Consider the following 25,476-nt stretch of genomic DNA (forward strand, 5'->3'; position numbering starts at 1 on the left):
AAGATCCTTGGTTTTCACAGAGAGGCGCAAAGAGAAGAGCCATTGTCCTGCTCCTGGTGAGCTGTGGGTGATCCTACCCATGGGGGCAGACCATACATGTTGCAGCCTCGGACCTAACAGGCTTCCCCCACCTCTACCAGCACAGGCACTGGGACCCTAAAGACGGGAGCCGCCTTCTCCCCTACCCATATGAAGACCTGAATATGTTCCCTAATTCCTCTCCTGATGTCTCATACATTATAAATGAGGTGACTGAACTTCCCCATGCAGGCTGCAACACTCGTGCAAACTAACACACGTTTGAATGCAGAAAGTTAAATTCAGAACCTGAACAAAGCAGCATTAGGTCCTGTAACCAGAAGACTAATCTTTCATATAGGTAAAGCCTATATGATAGGCTTTACCTATATGAATATAGGTATATAGTTTAGACTTTATATATTAAAGCTTAAACTGTGTGTCTGATGGGATTAATGTGAAGCAGACTAGCTGTCAGCAAACATCACTCCCCATGGGCGCTGGGAAGCTGGAGGAGGGAAGGGAGCACAGAAGCAAGGGATGACTCACAGGGAACCCTGGCAGTCCCGCAGAGCTGTTTACAAGTCAAGCAAATCCAGATTCATTGCAAAAACCCCAGCTGCCAACTTTCCTAGGCACAGGCAATTGTGCCCAGGTGCTGCTGAGCACCTCCCAGCAGTGGTCCAGGTGTATGAGGTAGTTATAAATGTGCTGGGGGGGCTAGGAAAAGGGTTGTCTGTAAGGTATCTGGTAACTATTTGGAGTCCCTCTGCTTTTACAGGTTGTATGTTCTTTAAGTAATTTAAGACAGAAAAGCTTGATGTGAGGACTGGCATGTCTTGTTCTGTGATATTTGCTAATTTGGTTCCTATGTGAGGAGTAGATGGAGCATTGGTGGGTGGAGGAGAAGTTCTCTTGCAGGCTTATTGTGAAAGATAGATTCTTCTAGGTTGTACCTGCTTTATGCTACTAAAGTGAAAAGCAGAATCTGTTACATAAACAGTAGTTGAATGGATTTGTATTGTGTAGTTCTAGGATACTTTTCCTTAATCTGTTTAACTAAATGACAGCTATGGTCTAGGCTTTTGTGTATGTGGGGGAATGGATACGCTGAGCAGAACTAACTAATAATAAGGGTAAGAAAGAGGGCAGTTAATCTGCCTGTGTAAATAATGCTGTCATTTTCTCCCTCTAACAAAGCAGGCCAGTATCAGCTATATCCATTTGCTTTCCTATGGTATAATGGATGACTGGGACAACAGTGATGAATTTATTCAGAGACTGGACTTCTCCAGCTGTGGAGAAGAAAGTGAAGATAGAAGCATCCAAGAGGAGGACACCCCAAGCTCAAGCCCTCTGAAGAGCTGCGAGTTCCAGAAGTGGCGAGAGAGCAGTCATCTCCCTGTAACCCCTCAGAGGAAGCTCAGTGAGATTTTTCTCAGCAGGACTAAAGCTTGGGTGAGTCCTGCCCTGAAGTCTTCTCCATCTGTGACCAAGAGCCACAGTAATGCTGAGACACCGCTGCACATCACCTGGAAAAAGCTGCAGCTCTGTGACACCCCACACACTCCCAAGGTAATGAGATACACCTCCTCTGTGTCTGAGCAGGGGAGGTCTGCAGCATTGCTGGGGGTGGGTCACTGCCTGGGTGATAAGTGGTCTCTGCTAGCTCTGTGGAAGATATTTTTTTGAATCTTACCTTTGTTAGTCTGCTCCTCTTCCCTTGTTCTGTTTGTCTCTTCATCTGAACTGCAAGCACCTTCACTGTGGAACTGCGATTCATAAGTAGAAACTTGTGAGTGGGAGCAAATGTCTTGACTCTTTCCAAGCTGTTAACAACAATTTATTGGAAATAGATAATTGGACTTAAGAACCTGGGCCTTATCTGCATCTTGTGTGTTGCTCATGCTCATCTTAAGGGGCTGGACTTCTGCATCATCTCTGTAGGAAATGTGTATTATGGTTGCAGAGGGATAAATGCATCCCCCTTCATGGAGTTCTTCACCCTGGGGGCCACAGGCAGCTGCACTGACTGCCTGTTCTGTCCAGCCTGTTTTTGGATAAAGTGAACTTTCTCTTTGAAAGACTCGATTGGAAATGGAAATGTTGCTGGGGCATGCTTCTGTTATCTGTCAAATCTGGAACAATTGTTTAGTGATGCTGATTCTTTCTTTGAATGAAACTGAGATGTTGAGTGAATTTGGGTAAGGTAGGACTTTGTTCTCAGGGTAACAAATCGGTGTGTGCATTTGGAGGTCCTCTACATCACTGTCATAAAATTTTATTATTACTTACTGATCTAACTTCTTGGAAGAATAGTCCCAGCCCCCTATTTTCTGTGAAACTTCTTGTATAGAGTTTTCACAGAATTATTAGTATAAATACAACTGATACCTTCTGTAAGCACAAATTAAGACTTGGAGCCAACTTCTTAGTTCCTAGATAACTTCTGTGTTGTATACTCTGGCTTCTAGTATTCAAGAATTGGAATGAAATGTAGCTTTTTTGGGCCTCTCCCAATATTCCTGCTCTATGAATAGACTGGTTGCTCCTTTGCTCGATTGGCATACACAGTAGATCAGTCCCTTTAGTACTTCTTGTAAGCTAGGATTTGGCTTTTCTCCTGGGTCAGGGCAACTAGACTTGTTGCCATCAAAGGGTTTTTGTTTCTGTCCCCCTTCAGAAATTTGGTTATGTGGAGAGAAGGGTGGCCATAGCTACTGAGGAATGGCATGCCCATCTCTAGAGGAAAGCAGGTCTCAAAGGCATCACTCCAGGAATTTCTCTTCATAAGAAATCATCCTGAATCTCCTCTCAAGTAGGTGAGACATCTAGAACCTCCTTCCAGACCAGATGGGCTTATGGTAACACAGGCTGCTTTTAGTATATGCTCACATGTACATGTTGGTTGGATGCTTCAAGACATGCTGCTTGGTTAATGTTGTGGTTATCTTGAAGCCTATGGGCAGCAATTGCATTAAATTGGCAAATTTTCCTTTTTTTGTTTTTTGGGGTTTTTTTTGTTTCGTTTTCTGGGAGAAAGGTCTTGTTTCCCAACCATCCAGCAAAAGGCAGGCACTAAAGGGTCTAAATCTGCTTATAATGATGGCTGGGAATGTTGATCTTGGAATACTTGAAGATGAGAGAATAAGAGAATAGAGCCATATCTAACTGTGAGCAGATGAGCACTAGAGCCCTAGCTAGGACATGTGGCAGAGCAAGCAGATGACTGTATTTTGTAGACTTAGCCAGTCCTGGAAGAAATTGCTAGAGCTAATTGTGGTAGCTGCCTTGCTTACACTGTACAGCAGCAACTGCTCTCAGCTGACATTGCTCAGATCAGAGATGAATCTGCTCTGTTGCAAAGCAGAGCTCTAGTAGAGCAGATAGGAATTGGACATGTGTAATGGGAAGCTGCAGTGGTATTTTATATCTCCTCCTTGACTTGTGGCTAGCCTGGCATACAGCCACAATCCCACGGAGCTTCTGGACTACTGAATAAATTGGTCTTGGTCATAGAAACTCAGTGGACAAACATGGTATTGAAACAAGGATGTCCCAGGCGTAAACTTAGGCCTACGTGCAGCATCAACTGGATGGGTACTGCAGCTCTGGTCTGTATTTTTTTCTTCAGGAATGTGAAGCGGGGAAGGCAATCCCAAATATGATCCTGGAGCCAAGTAAATGCTCTACTGTGAGAATCAGACTGCTGTGGGGTCAAAAATATAGGGGTGTCTTGATCAGTGTGAAAGGACCTTCATGGGAAGAAAAGTCCTGAGTTCTAGAAGGGCTTCTAACTAGGAGAAAGAAGTCTATTAAAAGCCCTGTTAAACCCTACCCCACCACTTTGAAACAAGCCAAATGCAAACTGAAAAAGTGGACTTGTATTTTGTAAAGCTAACTAAAGGGATTAAACCATCATGGGAAGTCAGTAGATCTTCCATACTGAAATCAAGACTGGTTCCTTCTCTCAAGTTGTGCTTTTTCCCAGGCCAGGGCTTAGAGCTGGTGGGTGAAATCCAATGGCTCATCTTCTGTGGGAAGTTGGACTAGAAAATCTAGAGGTTCTTTCTGATGTTAATTTCTGAAACTGAAGTTCCTCCCTTCTCAAGAGGAACTGTTTTCTGGTCACTTTGCCAATACCATATGAAGATGCTTCTACCAGCTTCCCCTCTACTAATACTGCTTATTGCTGGGAAAACAAAAGGGAACTCTAAGTGATGTCCTCTTTAGTTCTCTTGACAAAATTGTCCTGACCAGGCTTGATGGAGCTGTGTCTTCCATGTCAATGCAACTGACAGTGCAATGTCTGCAGCTCTGTCAGTGGTGGGGAAAGCAGCATCTGGCTCCTCTTGACTGGATTTGCAGAAATAGCTCTGCAAGCCTCACCCAAGTGAGCAGGGAATGGAGAGAGCCTGAAAGGGCTTAGTGAATAACTTAACGCTTTGTGGAAGGAGTAGCAAACTGTCGGAACTACCCTAGGGGTGTGGGTTTTTAACGGATGCTTCAGCTATCTGAGGAAAGGAGTTGAAGTCTCCTTGACAGTGTATTTCCCTTTGTTTGCAATAGAGCAGAAATCCTATTCTGGTAGAGCAGCAATAAAAATGTTTTGCTGGTTCATCTGCCACTTTTTCTTTTTTCTTAATACAGAGTCTTCTATCGAAGACAGCTTTTCCTTCATCTGGGACAAAGGTCCCACCCAAAGGGTTTCGTCATCTGAGATTTACTCCTGGTGCTGACACAGATGACTCTACCCAAGCTTCTCTTGTCAACATTAACCCCTTTACACCAGAGTCATATCGACAAATGCTCTTTCTTCCTAATGGCAAACGGAAGGCCAGAGGAGAGCTGTAAGTGAACTCACAAATAATGGATGGGAAGGAGTCTGAAGGAGATGAGTTATGAGGGAGACAGTTCCTAGACATATTTGCTAAGGATGAATCTGTTCACTTCAGTGGTATTTGTTGGTTGGGAGCACGCATTTGCAGGCATGTGAAGGTAACAGAACTGAAACATGAGTAGAATACTGCTTCCTTTGTTCAGAAAATGTAAGTGGAGACTCAACAGCTAACCTGGGAGAAAACTGGACCTCTTTATTTCCCTCTATATTTGGTTCAGTTATGCGCATATCCATAACTTAGACTTGCCTGTTTATATACAACATGGTTCATAGGATAGGTACAACTATTGCTGACCTGCAAAGGCTCTGGTGTGGGGTAACCAAGACACAAATTTACAGTTGGGTACCTGAACACTGTAATGAAGTTCAGCTTCTCAAATAGCCCCCAACTGCAACAGGACAAACTTCCACCTAGGTATCCTTCTTTCAAGCATGGCAGGGGAGCTCTCTCTGTCACTAGGAGCTGGATATGCAAGGCCGTCTGCCACGTAACCTCACCAGAAATGAGATGGTGAGCAGAATGGTGCTGCCAAATAAAGCTCCTGTAGACGCTGTGAAAGTTGGTATATGGAGGCTTTCTAAATAGGAACAAAGACTTCCTATCCTGAGACTATGTTACTTAAGGCCTTAATTAGAAACTCACTGTATACTAATCTTCTATAAAATACATGTCTTGTTAACTGTAAAGTGAGTTCTGATGATTCTTTTGAAAAATGTTTTCATATCCAATCTCAGTTGGATTGCTGTACTCAAGTAGTACATCCAGACTTTTCTAAACTTCTGTTTTAGGAGGGATCCTGATCCAAGAAGCCAGTTAAAACAGGAGTTACCTACCAAGGTGAGTGTCCCTGCATAACCCTTCACAGACAGTATAACTTTCTCGTAAAGATTTGTATTAAATTTATTTGATTAAACTTGATTAAATTTATCCCGCTATTGGAGTTTAAATCATGGCATCATGACAGAGGATGAATACCTACATCAGGTAGGAAGAAATCAAAGAAATGAGATGGAATAACTCCAGGCTTGAATGCTTTATGTTCTCATTTGTTTGAGTCAACAAACTTGGAAATGATTCCTAGCTCTAAAGGAAACTTGTACTAGCGCCGAGACTTTGACAATTAATCTTAAAACTCATCTAATTTGGTCAGGAGGTCTTTCTATGAAAGACAACATAATTCATGTTTTTGGGGGAAGTAACAGAATTACTGTAAATAGCGACAGTGTCCTTGTGATTGGAAAAAGCAGGTGTATTGCTGTTCCTATTAATCAGTGTACGGAGCATCTTTGGATGTGAAGGGAGCATGGTTTCTATATTGCAAATAATACATAGACACATTGCAGAAAAAACAAACAAAAAACTGAACTGAATGGCTCTTGTGGATAAATCCCAAGGGCTGAGTTTTAGTTGCAGTAGTCATGATGGTAAACTTCTAAAATAAGGCAGCAAATTCTTTATTCTCCTTGAGTAGGAAAAACGGTCTTTTCCTTTAGGTTTTGGCAGGTGAGCAAAGATGCTTCTGATTTCTTTAGAGAACTTTGACTAGTACTGCATATGAGTTGACAGTCTTGGCTCTCTTCCACAACAGTTGTGTGCATAAACTGAGGTACAGAGTACTGAGGTACTGCTGTGAGACTGGCAAAAGTGGGGAGAGCTTGGCTCTCACTTGCAGCTGAGAGTGGGGAGAGTGTTTAAGTAAATACAGAGCTGCCCCTACCCAAGAGTAGCTGCTGACTTTGCTACAGGAGGTTGGAAGAATGCTGGCTTTCACCAGCTGAAAATCAAGCTCCTGACCAGTGAATGATCTGTGGTCTAATGGGACCAGCTGTGATTGACTGCTCCTCTGGCTCTACAGGGAAGTTTTGCTGGTGAAGCTGAAAGAGCAGCTTGGTGCGCCCTGGCTGTGGCCACCTGCCATGGCTGGCCCTTGGCTGCTCTATGTGGGTGGAGGTGTTTGGGGGGGGGGGGGGGGTTGTCCTTCCCTCTGCCCCTGCCTGGGCTTGCCCACACTGCTGGAGTGTGCATGTGTCTCAGGATCTACAGGAAGACCCTACCACAGCTGATGTACCTACAGGTCAGCAAACGCTAATGTCTTAGAGCACATAACTGAATTCTCTTGCTGCTGCCAATGGGTCTGAGCTTTGCTGGTGAAACTCAGTGCCAAGACATGTTGGCGAGGCTGCGCAGTCCCTCATGGCCCATGTAGGTGGCTTCATGCACCCTCCACTGCCCCAGCTGTGGCAGAGCTGGGCTGCTGGCACAGGCACCAGCACCCTAAAACCTCCTGTCTGCCTTCTGGTTTTATCTGGTGGTACTACCAATCTAGCTGGCTTCCAGAAAGCAAGCCAAGCTGAATTAAGTATCTCTGTTCAGATGAGGTAGAAATCTGAATTTTCCCTTGCAGCCCCTTGAGGTAAATACTCCCCTATCTCAGAGCGGGTAGGTAGAATTGTTTGCACATTGTAATTGTAAAATATTTAGGTTTATTGGAAGAATAGTAGTACCCTCTAGCTGTGAAGACCAATATTGCAGCAGAAGTAGTGTTTTGAGGAAAGGAATTACAGCTGCATAGTAAACCTGCTACCGTATAACATCCGGGACTACCACAGTTATTACTTTCTTTAGAAGAAAGCCTCAAATAAGTTGTGACTTCATATTTTTCTGGTTCAGTGCTGATAATATAGTGCTCTTGCTGGGTGAGTAATTGTTTAATGTGTGTATTACTGCCCACAGGTATAAAATTGTGGGCAAGGAGTTGGTGTTTTTTGTTCAAGAGCTCTTAAGATGCTGTCAGATATAGCCTTCTTGTGAAATGCAACATGTTGTGATGGGCTGCTCTTCCATGTAGGCTCTCACTGGCTCTGAGGACCAGCTCTTTCCTCGCTCCCTTTAAGTTCATATACAATTCTACCAGGAACCATAGCAATAGCTTATGTGGAAACCACTGCGTACTGTGAGTCTCCACCACTGCAAGTGATGGGGGAGAATGAAGGGAAACTGCTTACGGCATTCTTGTGCTGTCCACTTCAAGCTCCATTACTTGTCTGGTCTTTTTTTTTTTTTCTTACCCCATTTTTCCCCTGCCAGTAAACATCCCTCCACAGGTGTACCAGCACCTCCTATTTCCCCAGTGACCATTACTGTAGCAATATTCTTCCAGCTGTTCTGCAGGATTTTAGCCATTTATCTAAAATGTGGCACGCACAGAGTGGAGAAATATCTGGGAATACAAATGGATACACTGAGACCAGCTGATCTGCTGTTAGCCAACAGCCAGTGCTTCAGACCAGAGCTTGAACCAGTGCAGACAGCACTTGCTGCCTGCAACTTCAGCTGCCAGAATAAGGCAACTCTTATGTAGCTGGGGCCACATTAAGCTAAGGTACCAAGTTTCTCTCATGAGCTCAAACATGCAATAGTTCTTATTTAAACCCAAGCTCAGTACATGAGTCTGGTTAATGCTTGAAATGCTTCAAGAGCATTCAAGATGCTATAAAATGCTGTCTTATGAAATACAAGCTGGTATGATGGATTGCTGTTTCCCTCCCCCTCTGCGTCTTCCACCACGTAAGCATGCAGCTCCCTGAATTTTCCCCAGCCATCTGATTTGTCGTGATCAACCCTTCAGCTGCCTTCTGCCTGTAAACCCTGCTGTGGAGAGCAAGAGCTGAACAGTTCAGGGGTACAGGACTTTTGCCTATCAAGCCTGATGACAGGCTTCCTTCTGTCTGTAGCAGCTACACAGAAGACAAGTATTTTGTTTCTCTCTGCTGTTCTGTCCTGACTCCCTCAGCTGTGGGTCTGGGAATTGGACAGGGCAGCAAAGAGATGTGAGGGTGTAGCCCAAGGAGGTTTACATGTATACAGCCAGCTAGAATACAATTCCCTACTCCTTAGCTACTGCAGTGTCTAACTTTATGGCTAGTGAGTCATCGTTTTAAAAAATAAATCCATCTTAATTTTTCTTTCTCCACGGTGTTTGATAGGTGACCAGAAAGAGCACAGCATCCCTAAGCAGAAGGTAGCGTTTCAAGAAAGACAGGTGGCATATCTGCATGCGTGTGTGGATGAATACATCCAGAACAGTAGAGGGACCAAAATGAGTGTCCTGTGTGGGCAAATGCTGCACAGCTCTAAAAATGACAGATTTTATTATCTGAATCTTTAAACTCATACTCCTGTCTGTTTCTGATGTGACCTTCTAGAGATATCCTCTGAAAGAAAGCAATATGGTTTCCCGCTACAAGAAGGAGTTCCTGGAATTAGAAAAAATTGGTGTAGGGGAATTTGGCTCTGTCTACAAGTGCATCAAACGCCTTGATGGATGTGTTTATGCCATCAAACGCTCCAAGAGGCCTCTGGCAGGATCCTCGGATGAGTGAGTGTGCTAGCTGGAGACTGCCAGTGGAAATGATGGGCATGTTCTTGGGAGGTGTGATGGGGAAGGATGGAGCGTGGGTCTAAAGGTATCTGAGTAAAACCAGTTGCTGTTATTCCCCAAATAACCCTTGGGAGGGTGGAGAAAGTTGCCACTTCAGGACTATTGAATACAAATGGCTGAGAAAGGGAAGGTGTCACATGCATTGCAAAGTGATGTGACTGTTTACCTGGACTCCTCAGAGCCATGCAGCTAGCCTGTTTTAAAGCAGTAACTGTCATACATGTAATTTATAGTATATTCCTGCCCTGCCATGCAGCCAGGACTGCTCACATCTGTCGCCTTACCACTGGGTCCCAAGTGCTGACACGCTGACGCAGTCTTTGAAGCTGCCTTTGTCTCCTGAACAAAAGATTTACTCAGTGATTTTGACAGCTGCTCAGCAAGTCTGGTGTGGGATTCATGAACACCTCTGCTTTCTCCTTCCCAAGCCAGGCTATAAACCAGGGCTGTGTTCATGGTCCCAGGCAGGGCCATGACCGCCTGTCACCACTGCTCTTTCTGTGCTTGTTTCTCCAGGCAGCTGGCCCTGCGTGAGGTTTATGCTCACGCCGTCCTTGGCCACCACCCCCATGTTGTGCGCTACTACTCAGCGTGGGCAGAGGATGATCACATGATTATCCAAAATGAACACTGTAATGGTAAGAGCTGTGACCATGTTCAAGTGAGATGTTGGGATGAGTGCAGCTACCTTTGTACTTAAATAAGAGAAGCTTTGATTTCTGATGAAGCAAACTGCACTTGGATTCAAGTTTCAAGGAGAATCCAGTAATGGATTCAAAGCATTTAGATGAAGCTCTGAATGGTGCCAGTGTCTTATGAGTAGTGAATGCCCTCTTATGTGTGGGGTTTTAGAACAGTTCTTCCATGGTGGTTGACCTCGAAAAGCAGTCCCCATGCTGATGCTGCACTGCCTCTGAGACTGCCCAGGTAAAGCCTAGTGTACGAGGCAAGTGGTTCAAGAGAAGCTAATGTAAGCGCAATGTACTTTGATAGAAAAAATGTTTGTTTTCAAGGGGAGTAATGATCTGAAGAGAGACTGTTTGGCTGAGATGAAGACCCCTTGTCTCTCATATTCCTGTTGGTTGGAAGTGAGGGCTCAGCAGCTGCAGAGAACCAGAGCTAAATGATGAGAAACTGTCCATTGGTGCTCCAGGCAGGGTGGCACTGGCTGGGTGACGCTGGAAAAGCCACATCTGGCTACTATAGGAGCTGATGGCAAATGTATTGTTCTGCTTGCTGAATTGTTCCTGAAGTCTTGGGGGTTCAGTGAGAGTGGTGGTAGCTGTCTGGAGTAATGACTTAAATCTGGTGGAGGTAACTGAAACATGGTGATCATTGCTGCAGTGTGACACATCTTGTGATCTAGTGGATGAACACCTGAGAATAAAGGATAGATAGTGCAGACAAGGCTGATGGGGAGAGAGGAAGGCCATGGTATTTGCTATCTGTGAAATAGAGAGCAGAACTTCCCTGCTTGTGTGTCAAATATTACATTATTCAACCAAAAATCTGCTAGTGGAAGCTTACTTTCCTTCCTCCACCATTCATAAACCTGTCTGTAAGCATGGCAAGAGTAATGAACTTTTCTGCTTTTAATTGCAGCAACATTGCTACTATGTCAGCCTTTTCTGTGCTGCAAGTGGAACTGCAGTCCCTTAGTCTTTGGCAGGCAGGAGGTAGAGTACTCCTAGACAATGGAAAGACTGAAGGAAAAATGGTGATATCAGTGTGATCACTAGGGCATATATGGCTCAGGTCAGAGTCTGTCACTAATAAGCCCATTTGTGCTCTGGGTGATAAGAAGTTCTATTAAACTTTTCCAAATGTGTTGGTCTATAAAACCTGTCAGTCTCAGACTGATTGCTTCCTCTTAGGTGGGAGTCTCCAAGATGTGCTGCTGGAAAATGCAAAGCTTGGACAGTATTTCCCAGAAACAGAGCTGAAAGAAATCTCCTTACAAGTCTCCATGGGATTAAAATATATCCACAACTCTGGCCTTGTGCACCTGGATATCAAACCTAGTAAGTATAGCTCCCTCCTCCTTTGCCCCTCTGAGTGTTGCCCTTCCTATGTCCAGTGACCTCTCTACCTGCTGGAACTGCTACAGTGCTTTAAAGGAGACAGGGTCTTGTCCTAAAAGGTGAATGTATCCTGTGTTTATTTAATCTTGCCCCCACCGTTGCTCTAAAACTGAACCTTCTCCTATAATTGGCAGAGTTTTACTTCTGTCTTGTGACCTTTGTAGTCTTGGTTCATGGGAACAATCACTTTCACACCAGTGGAGCAATAGGGCTGCTAATGAAGACAGGGACTTCCTTATTCCTTACTGTCTTGTTGCACAACATTTGACCTTTGTATGTGACAGCTCAAGTGAAAACGGAATATTTACTTCCTCTGTATCTGCCCTGAGGGATTAAGTTTCTGCAGAGAATAGTAACAAGCTTTCCTCTCTGTGCAGCTGAGGATGGGCATGTGAACTGCAATGTTCTCCCCACAGTCGCATCCAACCTCTTTCCTGCTGAAATTTTGGTTCTCCCTTGGAGAGCAGAGGGAGTGGCAGAGATTGATTTTTACTGGGCTATTTTATGTATAAGACACAACTATCTTTTATTTGGTGTATTGCTGAAAATCTAACCTGTGTAGAAGGCAGACTAAAGGGTAGGAAGCACATGCATAGTTTCTGTGGCTGTGAAGGTTAAACTAGCTTGGCTGACAGAGGTGGGATCTTTAGCAAGTTGCCAGGCTGCTCTAATCAGGTTACTCAAATCACACTATTGCTACACTGTCTTGCAGGTAATATCTTCATCTGTCACAAGCTGGTGGTTGAGGGTCCTGCAGGGCAGGAAGAGAGTGACAGTGAAGATGAATTCTCTTCTGGTGTGGTGTATAAGATTGGTAGGTTTTACCTGGCTTTACAACTGGCTAAAATTTAGGGCTTCTCACTACTGTTTGATATAGCTCTGTCCTGGTGGCTAAAGATGTTATTTGCATGTAAAACTGACAGCACAGTCCTGAATGTCTTGGTGCTAATCAAAATTAACTTCTCTAAAGAGATAAGTCCTAGAAAATTCATATCCTTGTCTTCTAAGCCCAGATACTTGAGTAGAAGCAGGCTTCCCTTGGTGTTTCCCTGAGTGCTCTATTGTTGCCTTTAAAGAGCAGGCTGTTATCGATGGAGATCTATGTCAGTCTTGTTGATCAGTCACTATTTCTCTTAGGTGACCTTGGCCATGTGACATCAATAACAAATCCCCAAGTCGAGGAAGGAGACAGCCGGTTTTTGGCCAATGAGATTTTACAAGAGGTACAGCTGCTGGTGGGGTGGTATGCAAGTGGGAGAGACCAGCTGTAGTAAAACTGTTAGTCTGGTGCATTCCTTTCCTCATGGCTTTTCTTGTGTCCAGTCTGGCTGTGAAATCAGTGAGATCAGCACTTTAACAAGACTAGTATGGACTTGGGTCTTGTCCTGTAAATATTTAGTTACAATAACCTAATGATGAGGTTAGTTAGGAGGTATGCTATTTCACCTGTAGGGGATGAATGGAACAAAAGCTTTATCAATTTGGTGGGACCCTTTCATTTTACTTACCCAGCTGAGATGGAACTGCTGGATGTGACCACTGAGGAATACATGTATCCAGACACACAGTTTAGGTAGTGTAGAGAGGTGGGAGGCAGAGCTGGGAATTACTGAAGTTCTCTTGAGCTCTTAAACTGACTGTAGCTTTGCCACTTTGGCCAGTGAAGAAAAAGGGCGTCAATGTGTAACAAGCAACTTGGGGATGTGCTCACCAGTTCAGGTATTGAACCATCATGATACATTGTGCTGTAAATGGATTTAGGAAATAAATGTTAAGTCAATATAAGCACATTCGATCTTAGCTTAAGCTGAATGTGCCTAGCTTCCTGAGCAGTGGTGAGTGCTAGAGGTCTACATTTGTTAGGCTGTCCCCTGGATTTGCTGCTGTGTTCCTAATGTAGGCTGCCAGCCCCTGGCGACTGGGAAAAATGGCAACATGTGCTATTAGTGCAAAGAGATGCTAACAATGCAACTTACTATCAATCTTTTTCCTCTAAAGAGGAAAAGGCAACTGGGATGAAGGCAGTGTCATATACCTACTTGTCTGACTTTTTCTTTTTGAGCTGGTATCCTGACCCACATCTGTTCAGTGCAGTGAGAGGTTCCCTCTGTATAGCTGTTTGTTTTCTCTTTGCAGCAATACTGCTATTTGCCAAAGGCAGACATCTTTGCCCTGGCCCTCACAATAGCCTTAGCAGCAGGCACAGGACCACTGCCTCACAACGGTGCCATGTGGCACCACATCCGCAAGGGTAATATCCCACCAATCCCTCAGAAGCTCTCCCACAGCTTTCTTGAACTCCTGAAGGTGAGGAACAAGCCTTGACAGGATGGGGACTTTTCCAGTGAGCACATGACAATGAGAGAGTTAAAGGTTTAACTTCTTTGCCTTCCAGCTCATGATCCATCCTGACCCAGTGGCAAGACCTTCTGCCACAGCTCTTACTAAACACCCAGTGCTCCGTCCCTCACTTGGAAAAGCTGTGCAGCTCCAGAAGCAGCTAAATGTGGAGAAGTGTAAAACTGCCATGCTGGAAAGGTGGGGCTTGGTTGGGCATAAAGGGGAGGAGGCACAGGCACAACAAGTACCAGGCACCCGGCTTGAGTGCAGAGCAGTGGTGCTGGGAATTCTGGCCAGGGGGGTCTCCACTGCCAGTTCCTGTGCCTAGAGCTGAAAGGGTGGCAGTGCCATAGTGAGGGACTTGTCATGCCAAGGGAGCTTTGGCTCAATTCTGGCTTTGAGTAGTTGGCTAAATCAGAGCAGTGAACTTAGACACTTAATGTGACTGCTGGTGATAGAAAATAATGATACAACACGCAGCCACTGGGTGGATGAGGAATTGATACTGAGCTGAGCTAATGGTCTAGCACAGAAGGAAGAGATAAATATGAGACAGTGGCAGACATCCTGCTTACCCTTGCTGCCTCTTGTTGCTGTTGGCAGTAATGTTCTGAGATGATGGGATCAAGCAAGAGCCAGTGACTCTCCTACTACCCCTCCTAGTGCAGCTGTCAGCTGGGAAGAACTGTCACTGGCAGAAAGGAAAGGAGAGCAAGAGCATCAGCAACTAAAAAGAAACATGAAAATCTAATAGTTTTGAGTTGCATGAAATGGCTCCAGCCTAAGTTTCCATCTTTTCAGATATGTGTTGGTGGAAAAATTAAGCTAGGAACTCTTCATACTGGTGCAAACCTAGGTGTTTGCTGACCTGATGCATAGGTTTTAAGTAAACCTTCAAAGCTGATCTTTTTTGGAGTAGAAACTGTAGATAAACCTGTAGTAATTCTCATGCTGCCCTGTGCCACTGTCCTCCAGCAATGCCAGAGTATTGCAATAACTCTCACATGAAATGCATTGCTTTCCTAGTGTTCATAGCTGATGGGGACCCATGTGTGATGTGGCTTCCTTCCTTTCCTCTTCTATCCCCTCCTTGCAGGGAGCTTAAAGAAGCTCGTCTTGCCCAGACCCTCATGAAGGACCAGCCCTTAGGATGTGCCAAGCTGCAAGAGTGTGAAACATCTTCTAAACAGAACAGCAAGCGCCTGGTGGGAGGGAAGAGCTGTCGTTCATTTAGCTTTACATTGGGTTACTGAACTTCTATGTTGTCCAAATAGTTCAGGCTGCTAAATGGCCCTGTGAAAGCAGAGGGTCTGCACAAACTGATGCCCCATACTAGCTCTCCCTGTTGTAATTTTTTTGACTCACTCACTGTTATCTGCAATGACATGCTGCCTGGGGAGAAGGGAAGAATGACTAACTCACAGGAGTTGAACCATGTGTTTTAAGAATATTGCCCTCAGTCTTATCTGTAATTTTGTGTAACAAGTCTTGTTCTAAACTAAGAATAGCTCTGCCACATGAGTGAAGGGATGGCATTTCCTCTACTCACTTCCCTTTGTCTAGATGGACCTGTTATTGACAATGTTTTTGTGGTCTTAATGCTTTGGCCACCTGAGTAGCTTTAGAGGGGAGACAGTACCTGTACAAGGAGAGTGTCTACAGCTGTATTCTCCTGGAACTGAGATTGAGTATGATAAACAATTGTAACTATATGTGAGGAAATAGACTTGTTACATTACTGTCCTAGTGACTTTGAATGCATTTTAAAATGGCATTTAATTGAGGGGGACAAAAAGTAAAAGGAAACACCTCTATTTAAGGAGGCCTTTCTTGTGGAAGCTGAAGTAAACTTCCTCTCCTTCAACTTCTAGCAACATGCACAAAATCACATAACTGAAGTGGTTAGGTTCCTGCAAGCTAGCTCCTGAAGCCTGACTTACTGTATTCTGGTTTGCAAGGCCTCCTTGCTTGAAGTTGGGGAGATAACTTTGGTTTGCTGGTAGGTGGGTCTGTGTATCTTTCCCTTGCAGTGTCTTACACATGGAGCAACTACCTGTCTGCACAATACAGCTTTTCAGCAAAGATGAGAGGAAACTGGAAAGGACTCTTTAGATCTTGTCATTTTTTGCAGTTGCCTGTGTAAAGTGTGTATATTAGTATTTAATAAATCTTATCCCTCTGCTAAATGTAACTTTTTGAACTTTGTCAGTTTTATGCCTAGCTGAGCTGAGTTACAGCTGTGAATGGTGTACTATTATGAGGGAGAGTTTAATGTTGAATAACTTGGTTATTTGGGGGTTTTATTGAAGCTATAGTTGTTTTTCAAGCGCTGGACAGTATTGACTTTTATGCTTAAAAAGCATACCATGCAAATAAAGATTTTAATCATTACTTTTACCTAAGACAGAGTGACTTTTTTTTTTTTCTTTTGACTCCTTTCCTGTTTCCCAGGAAATCTCAAGCCATCTGTAAGCAAATCACTTGCAAAATCTGAGTTGAAGAAAGGTAACCAACTGATGGGAGCCTGTGACTGCATGTGGGGATGTTGCCTGCCAGGCAGGGGGGTGGGAGCCTTGCTGCCCCACTTCCTGCTGTTTCTGCAGGGGTCAGGGAAGGGGGGGGGGGGTGTGGGGAGCAGCAGCTGGCAGCACCGTGGGGCATGTGCTGCCTAGGGAGGGAAAGAGGACTTATTCCATGGGAGTTAATCTAATGCAGCAGTTGCTGCCCCATAAGTAGGGGAGGACTTGTTTGGGAAGCAGAAAAGCACCATGTGGCCTCCTGCATGGGTGACTGTGTGGACAGGGCCTGTATTACTGCCCTACATCTGTGAGCCCCTATGTGAGGTGGGACAGGGCCCTATACGCTCCCCAATCTGTGATCGCCCATGTTGCGCGCCCCCCCCCCCCACGTGACTCCCGTGCGGCCTAGGGCGTGAGGCGGGACAGGCGCCACGTTACGCCCACCCGCCGCCACGGTGCCCTGCCCGTTTCCGTCCCCCGGAGCGCTCTTTCCTCCCGGGCCCTTGGTTCCGCCCCGCGCCCCCTTGCCGGGCCAGAATGGCAGGTGCTGGGGGAGGGGAACGCGTTTCCAGCCGGACCCGCTCTGCGCCGGCCCCCGCCGCATCCTTTCCGCTTCCGGCTGTGCGCGGGTGCTGCTCGTCGGCGGGAGAGGTGGGCGGCGGCGGCGGCGCAGGCGGGACGTGGTGGGCTCGGGCTCGGGCTCGGGCTCGGGCTCGGGCTCGGGCTCGGGCTCCCGGCGGGGCCGCTTCAGCGGTGCTTTTTCCTCCCGCAGGGGCGACAGCAGCATGTTGCGGCGACCGGCATGGCAGGTAGGGCCGTGCGGGGTCCCCGCGGGGTGGGCGGCGCCGTTGGTGGCAGTTTAACGGTCCCCTGGCGGCGCGCGGCCCCCCCTCACCTCCCGTGCAAGGCCGAGGCCCGAGCGGGTGTTTGTGTCTCCTGCAGCTCCGATCTTCTTTCCCCAGAGGCCACCCCTAGGACTGGGGTTGGGACGGGGGGACGCCCTGCCGCGGCGTCTGCAATAATTTTCCTGTCGCAGAAACGAGTCTTCCTTTCGGTCCCTCCTGGCAGCGCTGTATGTGCTGCCATAGGCGAACAGTTCGGGGTCCTGCAGCCGTACCCGCTGGTAGGCAGCCTGCACGGCTTTGCGCTGTGGGTCGCAAAGATCAGAGGAGGGGTTTGCTATACTTAAAACCTCACCCTGAGCTTAGTTGTAGCATTTATGAGCAGTTCTTCTTACTCAGACCATCCTTATTTGCTGATGTATGTGTCACAGAGCTGAATCTGTCATCAGAAAAAAGTATGAGTTCTCCCAGGTGTCTGTCAGGTCCTAAGTATTATTTTTTTCGTTTCTCAAAAATACGTAAGATTTCCCATAAGAAAAAAGGAAGTTCTGTTTCTGTTCTTTTACTCATTTAGAGAACAAATGCTGGACCTCATTTACTCAGCTACTGTAAACTGAATGATATATTAAAAAATCTGACATATGCGTAGAATTAGTCTTGGATAATTTGCATATAAAGCAGGCAGGCACACAGTCATACCAAAGAACTTTTATTTTGCACGTTGTTATCCTCTGTTTTAGTTTCCTCTGTTCAGCTGAGGAACATCTTCCTTTAAGTCTTGCAACCACTTGTAGAAGATTAGCTTTTTTTCCAATTCCTCCTTATGGGCCTTTTGCAGATGTTTCTGAGCATTTTTTTTCTTCTGTGACATGATATTTGCCAGCATCAAGTCAGTTCCTTTTTCTCCCGTGTATTTAGCCACAACACTCTTCAGGGTTTTATGGCCTTGATTTGCTATTTGCTTGGGAATGAGGGGTTATCAGTGCATCATACTGCTTATGGCAATAGAATAGGTACACATTGGGTATATCTTGTTAATCTCTGTAGTGAAGCAGAAGGATAACAGAACTATAAAAAACTTGGATAATTTTGAAAACTATCTGCTTCCAAGAACTGAAGTCCAACCAACAAAACAAGCCCTCCTCTTCAAGCCCCTCCTATTACATATTACAGAAAATCAGTAGTTGTTGCAGTATAGCTCATGTCTTAAATATAAGTGCTGAAGATGTACCTTCAGGCCATCATTTTTCTTAGCCAGCGGTTTAACTCCACCTTAACCAATTGTTATTTGAATAATCCTGTTGGCTTCATTTGACTGAATTGAGTCCTCCCTTCTTTCCCCCCCCGGCTTCCCTCCACCAAGTCACGGTGAATGTGAATAGTGTTCATACTTTATGTCCAGGAAACTAATATGTCTGTCTGTTCCTCTAGATGCTTCGTCAGTTTGTAAGACATGAGTCTGATACAGTTGGCTCGTTGGTACTTGAAAGATGTAAGTAGCTCCTGTGTGTTAGAGCTGAAACCTAGCTGATCATCTTATTTTCAGAACTATGCCTACTCACAGGGGAGGAACATATATGAATGATTGCAGCTGAATGCTATAATCATGATTGTGTTGTTTAAAACAAACAAACAAAAAAACCTTCAGTAGCTTTCTGTCTGGTCTGTGTCAAGTTAAGCAGTCTCTCTTCAGGAGGAAAACACAAAAGCCCTGAAAAGGCAGTACAGCCTAAAACAGGAAGGTAGTCTTGCTTTATCAATGGCAAATTATCTCTATATGTGAATCAGGTACAGTGTCCTCATGTTTTTCCAGTGCCTGTGTTTGGGTGTCTCATCTGCTTGTTGCTCACGCTTCCGTGTGCTTAGGGTACTTTTTTGGATGCTGCTGCTGCCCCAGCATGATTTGCTCCAGATGCATGCTTCAGATGTTACCTTTCAGTTCATGTGCTCATTGTGTAAGAGTGATGCTCCACCGCTTCCTCCAGTTGTCCTTCAGTAAGGAGAAGGAATAAATTGTGTCCATCCAGTCCTGGTACCTGTGCCAAAGTTACTAACCCTCTAATTCAGAAGATGTGGTGTGGTAATGCAACACTGCTGTTTTAAAGGTTTTGTTTTAATGGTAACAAAGACAATTAAATACTATTGTTTTGTCATAGCTGAAAAAATAAAGGTCAGGATTTTTTTTAAAGACATGCAAGATAATCTGATGTCACATATGGATGTGCCTATGAAAAAGATGGCAAAGGAATAGAAGAAAATAAATAAGCTTTAGCCTTCTAAATGAGGCTGTTCAACAGTAATAACAACAGTACCTGCACTGTCAACCCACTGCAGGGACTGAATAAGGCAAAAGTCAGAAGAACTTGAAAAATGGAACTTAGAGCAGGCCCCTGACAAAAGCTGCCTACTTATGACTTGCCACAATAAGAAAAATCTCCTCCTAGTATTGAAGAGGAGCTAATGATTATTAACTCTATAGGGATTTGTCCCTCACTTCTCAGTGCATCTCACGTGTATTTACTCTTTCGCATTTCAGCCATGAATCGTGTTCAGTTACTTGGTCGGGTTGGACAGGACCCTGTCATGAGGCAAGTGGATGGAAAAAATCCTGTTACCATTTTTTCTCTTGCAACCAATGAGATGTGGCGAACAGGGGAAAGTGAGGTAACCCAGGGAGGTGAGTCTGTAACATACAGCATGCTTTGTTCTGAGGTCATGTTTTCCTATCCAGTAACACCAGAATTTGTCTTCAGGCTGCTGTGTAAATCTCATAGGTGCAGGGTAGTTCCTTTGAGGTCAGTGGAGTCGTCGTACAGGTGCTGGTGGTTTGTGTCTCTTACTAATCTCCAAGAGCAACATGCACTGAATAGTGGTTTGCATGTAGACCTTCTCTGGAGGAGAGGAAGAAGTGTTTGGTTAGCAGTTCTTCTCTGTTGGAGTTGCCAGAGGTGTAGCAGGTTCTGTACTCTTTAGTTGTATTCCAACAGGGGGGGAAAAAGAATGAATACATTTTCTCTTAAATTATTGCAGATGTTTCTTTTTCTCTAACTTTTGTTCAGTGTGAGTCTGCTGGGAAAATATTTTCTTCTAGTATGAGCAGTGCTTCCAGTAAAACCTGATCTGTTGATGTGAACTATACTACTGATATATGAAACTTTCATTTGGACGCAGATGAGCAGAAGATTGACTACTAGTATATTTTCATTTCTTAAATCACTTTTCATCATTTGAGAACATCAGCTTGTTGAAATTAATTTCTGAGGCTTGCATAAAAGAAGGATGTGGTATCCAACTTGCTGTTTTTATGTAACTTAGGTGATATCAGTCAGAAGACCACATGGCACAGGATCTCTGTCTTTAGACCGGGCCTCAGGGATGTTACGTATCAGTATGTGAAGAAGGGGTAAGTGAATAACAAATGTACTTGGGGATTTAATGCTTTAATAATAATTACGGTGACCAGGAGCTATATAAAGATAGAAGTGCCTCGCAGACAAATACTACAAACAAGTGAGGCAAAATCCTGTGTGATCTCAGAATCAAATATAGAGAAGAAAAAAGTCATGCTGTTCTCTGACCAGAATCAAATTCTTGATTTTTAGTGCTCGGCTCTACGTTGAAGGGAAGATAGACTATGGTGAATATACAGATAGAAACAATGTGAGGCGGCAGGCCACAACAATTATAGCAGGTAAGGAGCTTAACACACCAAGGCCTACCTTGGCTTTTTAAAATGGAGAGGGGGTTGAGGACCTTTGAAATACAGTGTGGTTTGTCTTTGTCCTCAGAATCCACAGTAGGGGATTTTGAGAGAATGAATAGGCTCTCTTCAGTTCCCAGCCTGTACTGGTAGATGTCCTCTGGTACTGCTTGTGAAAAGCCAGAAAATGAGAGCAAATGCTTGTGTATTGTTGCAAGATGTGCTTGCACAAATCAGTTAGTGCAGCAGGTAGATATCGTGGCCTTTCAGGCACATAACACTGCAGGCCAGACAAATTTGTATTCTAAGCAAAGTGGAGCTCATTTAATAGCTTTCATTTAGGTTTGTCAAGGATTTTTTTTCCTGTTAAGCCTGGGGGCTCCACCAACCCTTAAGAACCTCTATTCGTGAAAGATGTTCTATGTGGAGATAACCTGATGGAGAATTTAGAAAGACCTCAGTCTGGTCAATAGTGGTGAGATAAGCACTGGATAGGGAGTTGGCTTGTTCCTTGGGTAGACACAGTGAAGAAGAGAACCGAGTAACTGAACTTTTCTTTTGAGTCTTTAAATAGTGTGAGAGTAGCCAAGGACAGTCTGGTCCTACTTCTTTACTGTGGGTAGAGCCACTATCTTGTGGCTTTTGGAGGAGGGCTAAAATAACTGGGTAGTAAAGCAAACATTTCTGTTACACAACTATATCTTGAAATACTGAGTCAGAGGAGAAGAAAATACAATTTTTCTACTTCTGGATGTTTCTCTAGTGCAGCTTGTTTATAACAATAATAATCTAACTTTCACATGAGCCAGCAGTGCTATAAGTTCCTACTTATAAATATCTGGAAGGGAAAAGCAAGATTCTTTTATTTTTTATTTGTTTATTTGTTTAGTATTTATCCTATTGAATTCTTCTTACTATTCAGTGTCCCCAGTCTCACAGTGTTCCAGAAACCCTTGAGCCTTGTTGAAATATGGGCTTCCTATAGTCTCATAGGCTGATGACATGGTAGTGCCTGCTGGGAATGAAAATTAAAAGGAAATTAGCTATAACTGATAGAGATTGCAGTCAAAGACTTAAACTACTATTTCAAATTGTTTCTGCTACCTTTAACTGTTAAGCAGCTTTTAGTAAGGTTTAGTACACGTGTTTGGGAGTGTTTATGGTCATGTTGAATTGTCTGCCTTCTGAGGAGATAGAGCAAGAACCCCGTATTGGACACTTTTATTTCATGAAATGCTCTGAAATGCATGTCTTTGCAGCTCATTTTAACACAAGTGGGTTGCCTGCATGGGTGCGTAGGCTTTCAGCAGGACAAAACAATCCTGAAGATTAAATTCTCTTTATTTCTTTTCAGATAACGTAATTTTTCTGACTGATAGTATCAAAGAAAAGGCATGAGGTTGCTAGCGCTTGGACCCAGCCCATTTCATTCCTTTCATTTTACAGTGTTTATTAATTCTGTAATCATGTATATTGCTGTAGTTTCTTTAAAAAAATAAATAAAATATTTGATACCCATAGGGAATGTGTGTGTGTGCACGTGTTTTTGTTGTATTGTGTGGTTTTCCTTTGTGCTTTTTCTCTGTTCATCATTGGTTGGATGACTTTTTTTGTTGTTGTTTCTTCAGAGGAAATGGTAATCCTTGTGGCTGTATTAATTCCTGAGCTGAATATATAAATAGAAATTATATCCTTGACTCTTCAGCCATTTTGAAACCGTATTTTCTTGGCTGCCATAACTATCCCTCTTCTGTCCCATAGGACCTAACAACCTAATCAGCTCTCACTGCTAATGTCCCTCCTCTGTTCCATAGGTGTCCCTTTTTTTTTTTTTTTTTTAACTACATCAGTTAGACATGATGTTAAATCAGAGCCATTGGCCTCAACTAGTACTTGAAGTTTATTTCTGTTTTCAGACCCAGATAAGACCTTGTGTGCCTGTGAGTCTGCCCTTCCCCTGATTATAGTATTTGATCAAATAAGACATTGTCTCTCAGCAAACCCTACTTTGGTTATGTGCTTAGATCCATGTTATTATGACATTTTGACATACTATGATTCTGTTATGACATTAAAATTCTCATTTCAGCACCTTGTTAGGGTGCTATGCCTGTCATTTGCCATCAGGAGGAGCTGGAAGAATGACTGCTGTGTCACACTTTTGAGAGGTGTACAGTGTGTAAAAATAATGTTCCTGGTCCAGGATTCTCAGTTAATGTGGGACTAAGTAGTGGTGTTTCTTATCTTTAACTTTGGTTTAATTGTTAGAAAGACTGAAAATTTTTAGTATTGTTTGTAAAAAAAAAAATTGCACAGTTAAAACGGTGCTTCTTTCTACTACATAGTTAGAGAAGTAGTGAAATTCCCACTGATAGGATGTGATGTGAACAGGGAAAGAGAGAGGTTAAGGGTGACAGAATTTCCTGCCTTCAAAGGTGGTGTGATTCTGTATCTTACCTCTCTCTGAGCACAGTACAGTGCACACTTATTTATATTTTTTTGTGGCTCTTCACCTGATACAGTGGTCTTTGTTTTTATGTTCTTCTCTGTGAGCATTGGCGGTACTACCAAAGAACTGAAGGGCATTTATTTCTGGATGAAGTTAATGCTTTCACTAGTATCATAATATCTAACACTGGGACACTGAAGTGTTAGTAGATGCACTGGAAATGCTTAGTGGGTTAAACAGGTTGTTATCTACATGAGGTTGTGCTATCTTTTTAAATAGGAAGTTGAGACTTTAATTCCAATAACTATTCCTTGTTAGATCTGAGCGTGTTGTACTGCTGCCACCTCACCTCCTGCAGTTACCTACATGAAGAATATGCCATGCTTTTCTGAGGCTGAGAAGAGATGAAGCATTTTGTGGTTAAAGCCTCAGTCTGTGCTAAACCACAGCAGTCCCAAGGTCGTATTTCCTGGCAGTTCCCACTCTTTGCTGGATATTCCTTTTCCGTAAAGCATTTGTTCAACATGACATGCTCCTGTTATTTCTGTGTGATCCCATGTTGCTCTCCCACCTTCAGATCATGCCAGCAGAAGTACTGTTGTGCAGGCATGTGACACTGATTTCATGCTCAGCTGATTGATGCAGAAAAGCACCCCAGGTGGCAGGGTAGGTGTGGGGGAAATCTTGCCAGCTGAGACAGAGGAACATACACAAGCTCCACATTTAAACATTGCTTCTGAAACAGATGAGTCCTCTATGCTTATGTTCTTCCTGTCTAGAGGAAGTGCCAGACAGTACATCTGAGTGCTTCTGGCTTAAGGTAAACTCCTTGCAAAGACCTAGTACTGTAGTCCTTGAGGTAGTTTAGCTGGTGGCCGGTAATAAGTTCCCCCACCAATGCTTGTGTTGCTTGATGTAAGTTAGTATAGGATGCAGTACTTTCTGAAAAGGGTGATTGATAGCAGTGTTGATTATGGGTGCCGAAATAGGGAGGAATGTTGTTTTCTTCCTTTTGGTTCTAGGCAAGAAGGATATGAGAACTGCTATGGGTTTTATAATAGTGTACCTCTAAAGTAGCCTGTATTTGGCCCACACAATCCTTCTGGGCAGCTGAAAGCTAGGATTTGTCTAGTTATGCCTCTGTTTATTTAGTGATTGCCTCCTTTTCTGCACCCTGCTGTGATGGTGGAGGTCCACATGGCTTACACAACTGACAGTGCCTGCTTTGGAGCTGGCTTTCTACTCCAGACTTGGGGTAGAGGTGGTAGTGAGGATTACCTTCACTGCTGCAGGTGTGAATCTTAGCCAGAACTCTTCTCTGGAAGGGTGAGGGCTGAATGGTTTGTGCTGATTTCTGCCTGTTGCTCAGGATGAGGGCAGAGTTGAGCTAGCACAAGATACAGGATTAGGTGCCAACAGAGAAAATATTTGCTCAAGAACTTTGACTTTTCTTGCTTTTCTGGTTCTTCCATTTAAAGTTGCTAATAAACTTTTAGAGATTTTTGTGTTGTCCCTGCTGCATGTGTACCTATCTTGAGAACATTCTGCTTGAAAAGCCATACAGTATCTTGGATGTTCATCACAGCTTTGCACTAGGGTAGATTTTCGTAAGTGATACTGCCTTAGCAATAAACATAGTTACCTTTGCCACTGGTTATTTTTGCTGTATGTTGTGCATGCATCTCCCACGTCTGCTTTGCAGCTATTGGGCAAAGTTAATCTATAACAAAGTAATTTTGATTAAGAGGAAAGAAAGTGTAAAATCAACCTATATATATACTATCTTTTTCTCTTTTTTGTGTGTGTGTGTTAATGGCTAGTTACTCGCTCTGTAAGGGAGTGTAGAAGAATGGAGGTGGCATCTATTACGTTAAATACAGTGATACCTTGTTTATAGCTAGTCAATGAGTATTTGTGCATGCTGTCCCATGGTAAATGGCATTCAGATTTTGCTTGTCCTAGTTAACCTCTTGTGTAAACTGGACTAAGCAAACCCTGATTGCTGGCAACAACTAGGGCTTTTTAAAAGTGTTTGATCTTCTCAAGGAACTTACTTTGTTTATTTCTAGAGATAAATTGAAAAAGATGAAAAAATGGAGATGATTTATTTAAAGAATGACAGGGTATTTTAACCAAGTATTTGGAGTGTTTCGTAACAGCCCTGAGACAGAGCTCTTCTGGACTG

General features: G+C 43.9%; 1 protein-coding gene across 1 annotated transcript; it reads left to right on the plus strand.

The window, feature by feature from the left end:
* Positions 1-1,260: 1,260 nt before the first annotated feature.
* On the plus strand, positions 1,261-22,367 carry WEE2 (WEE2 oocyte meiosis inhibiting kinase). The gene is made up of 16 exons (XM_064514291.1): positions 1,261-1,593; positions 4,669-4,868; positions 5,708-5,756; positions 9,125-9,297; positions 9,877-9,998; positions 11,235-11,381; positions 12,154-12,255; positions 12,579-12,664; positions 13,578-13,748; positions 13,837-13,979; positions 17,073-17,109; positions 18,574-18,634; positions 19,679-19,819; positions 20,458-20,545; positions 20,745-20,833; positions 22,197-22,367. Exons 1-16 carry the CDS (start codon positions 1,261-1,263, stop codon positions 22,238-22,240), a joined length of 1,986 nt encoding a protein of 661 aa, XP_064370361.1. The 3' UTR covers positions 22,241-22,367.
* Positions 22,368-25,476: the final 3,109 nt, after the last annotated feature.

This window comes from Dromaius novaehollandiae, chromosome 1 (genome assembly GCF_036370855.1).
Source record: "Dromaius novaehollandiae isolate bDroNov1 chromosome 1, bDroNov1.hap1, whole genome shotgun sequence".
NCBI lineage: Eukaryota > Metazoa > Chordata > Aves > Casuariiformes > Dromaiidae > Dromaius > Dromaius novaehollandiae.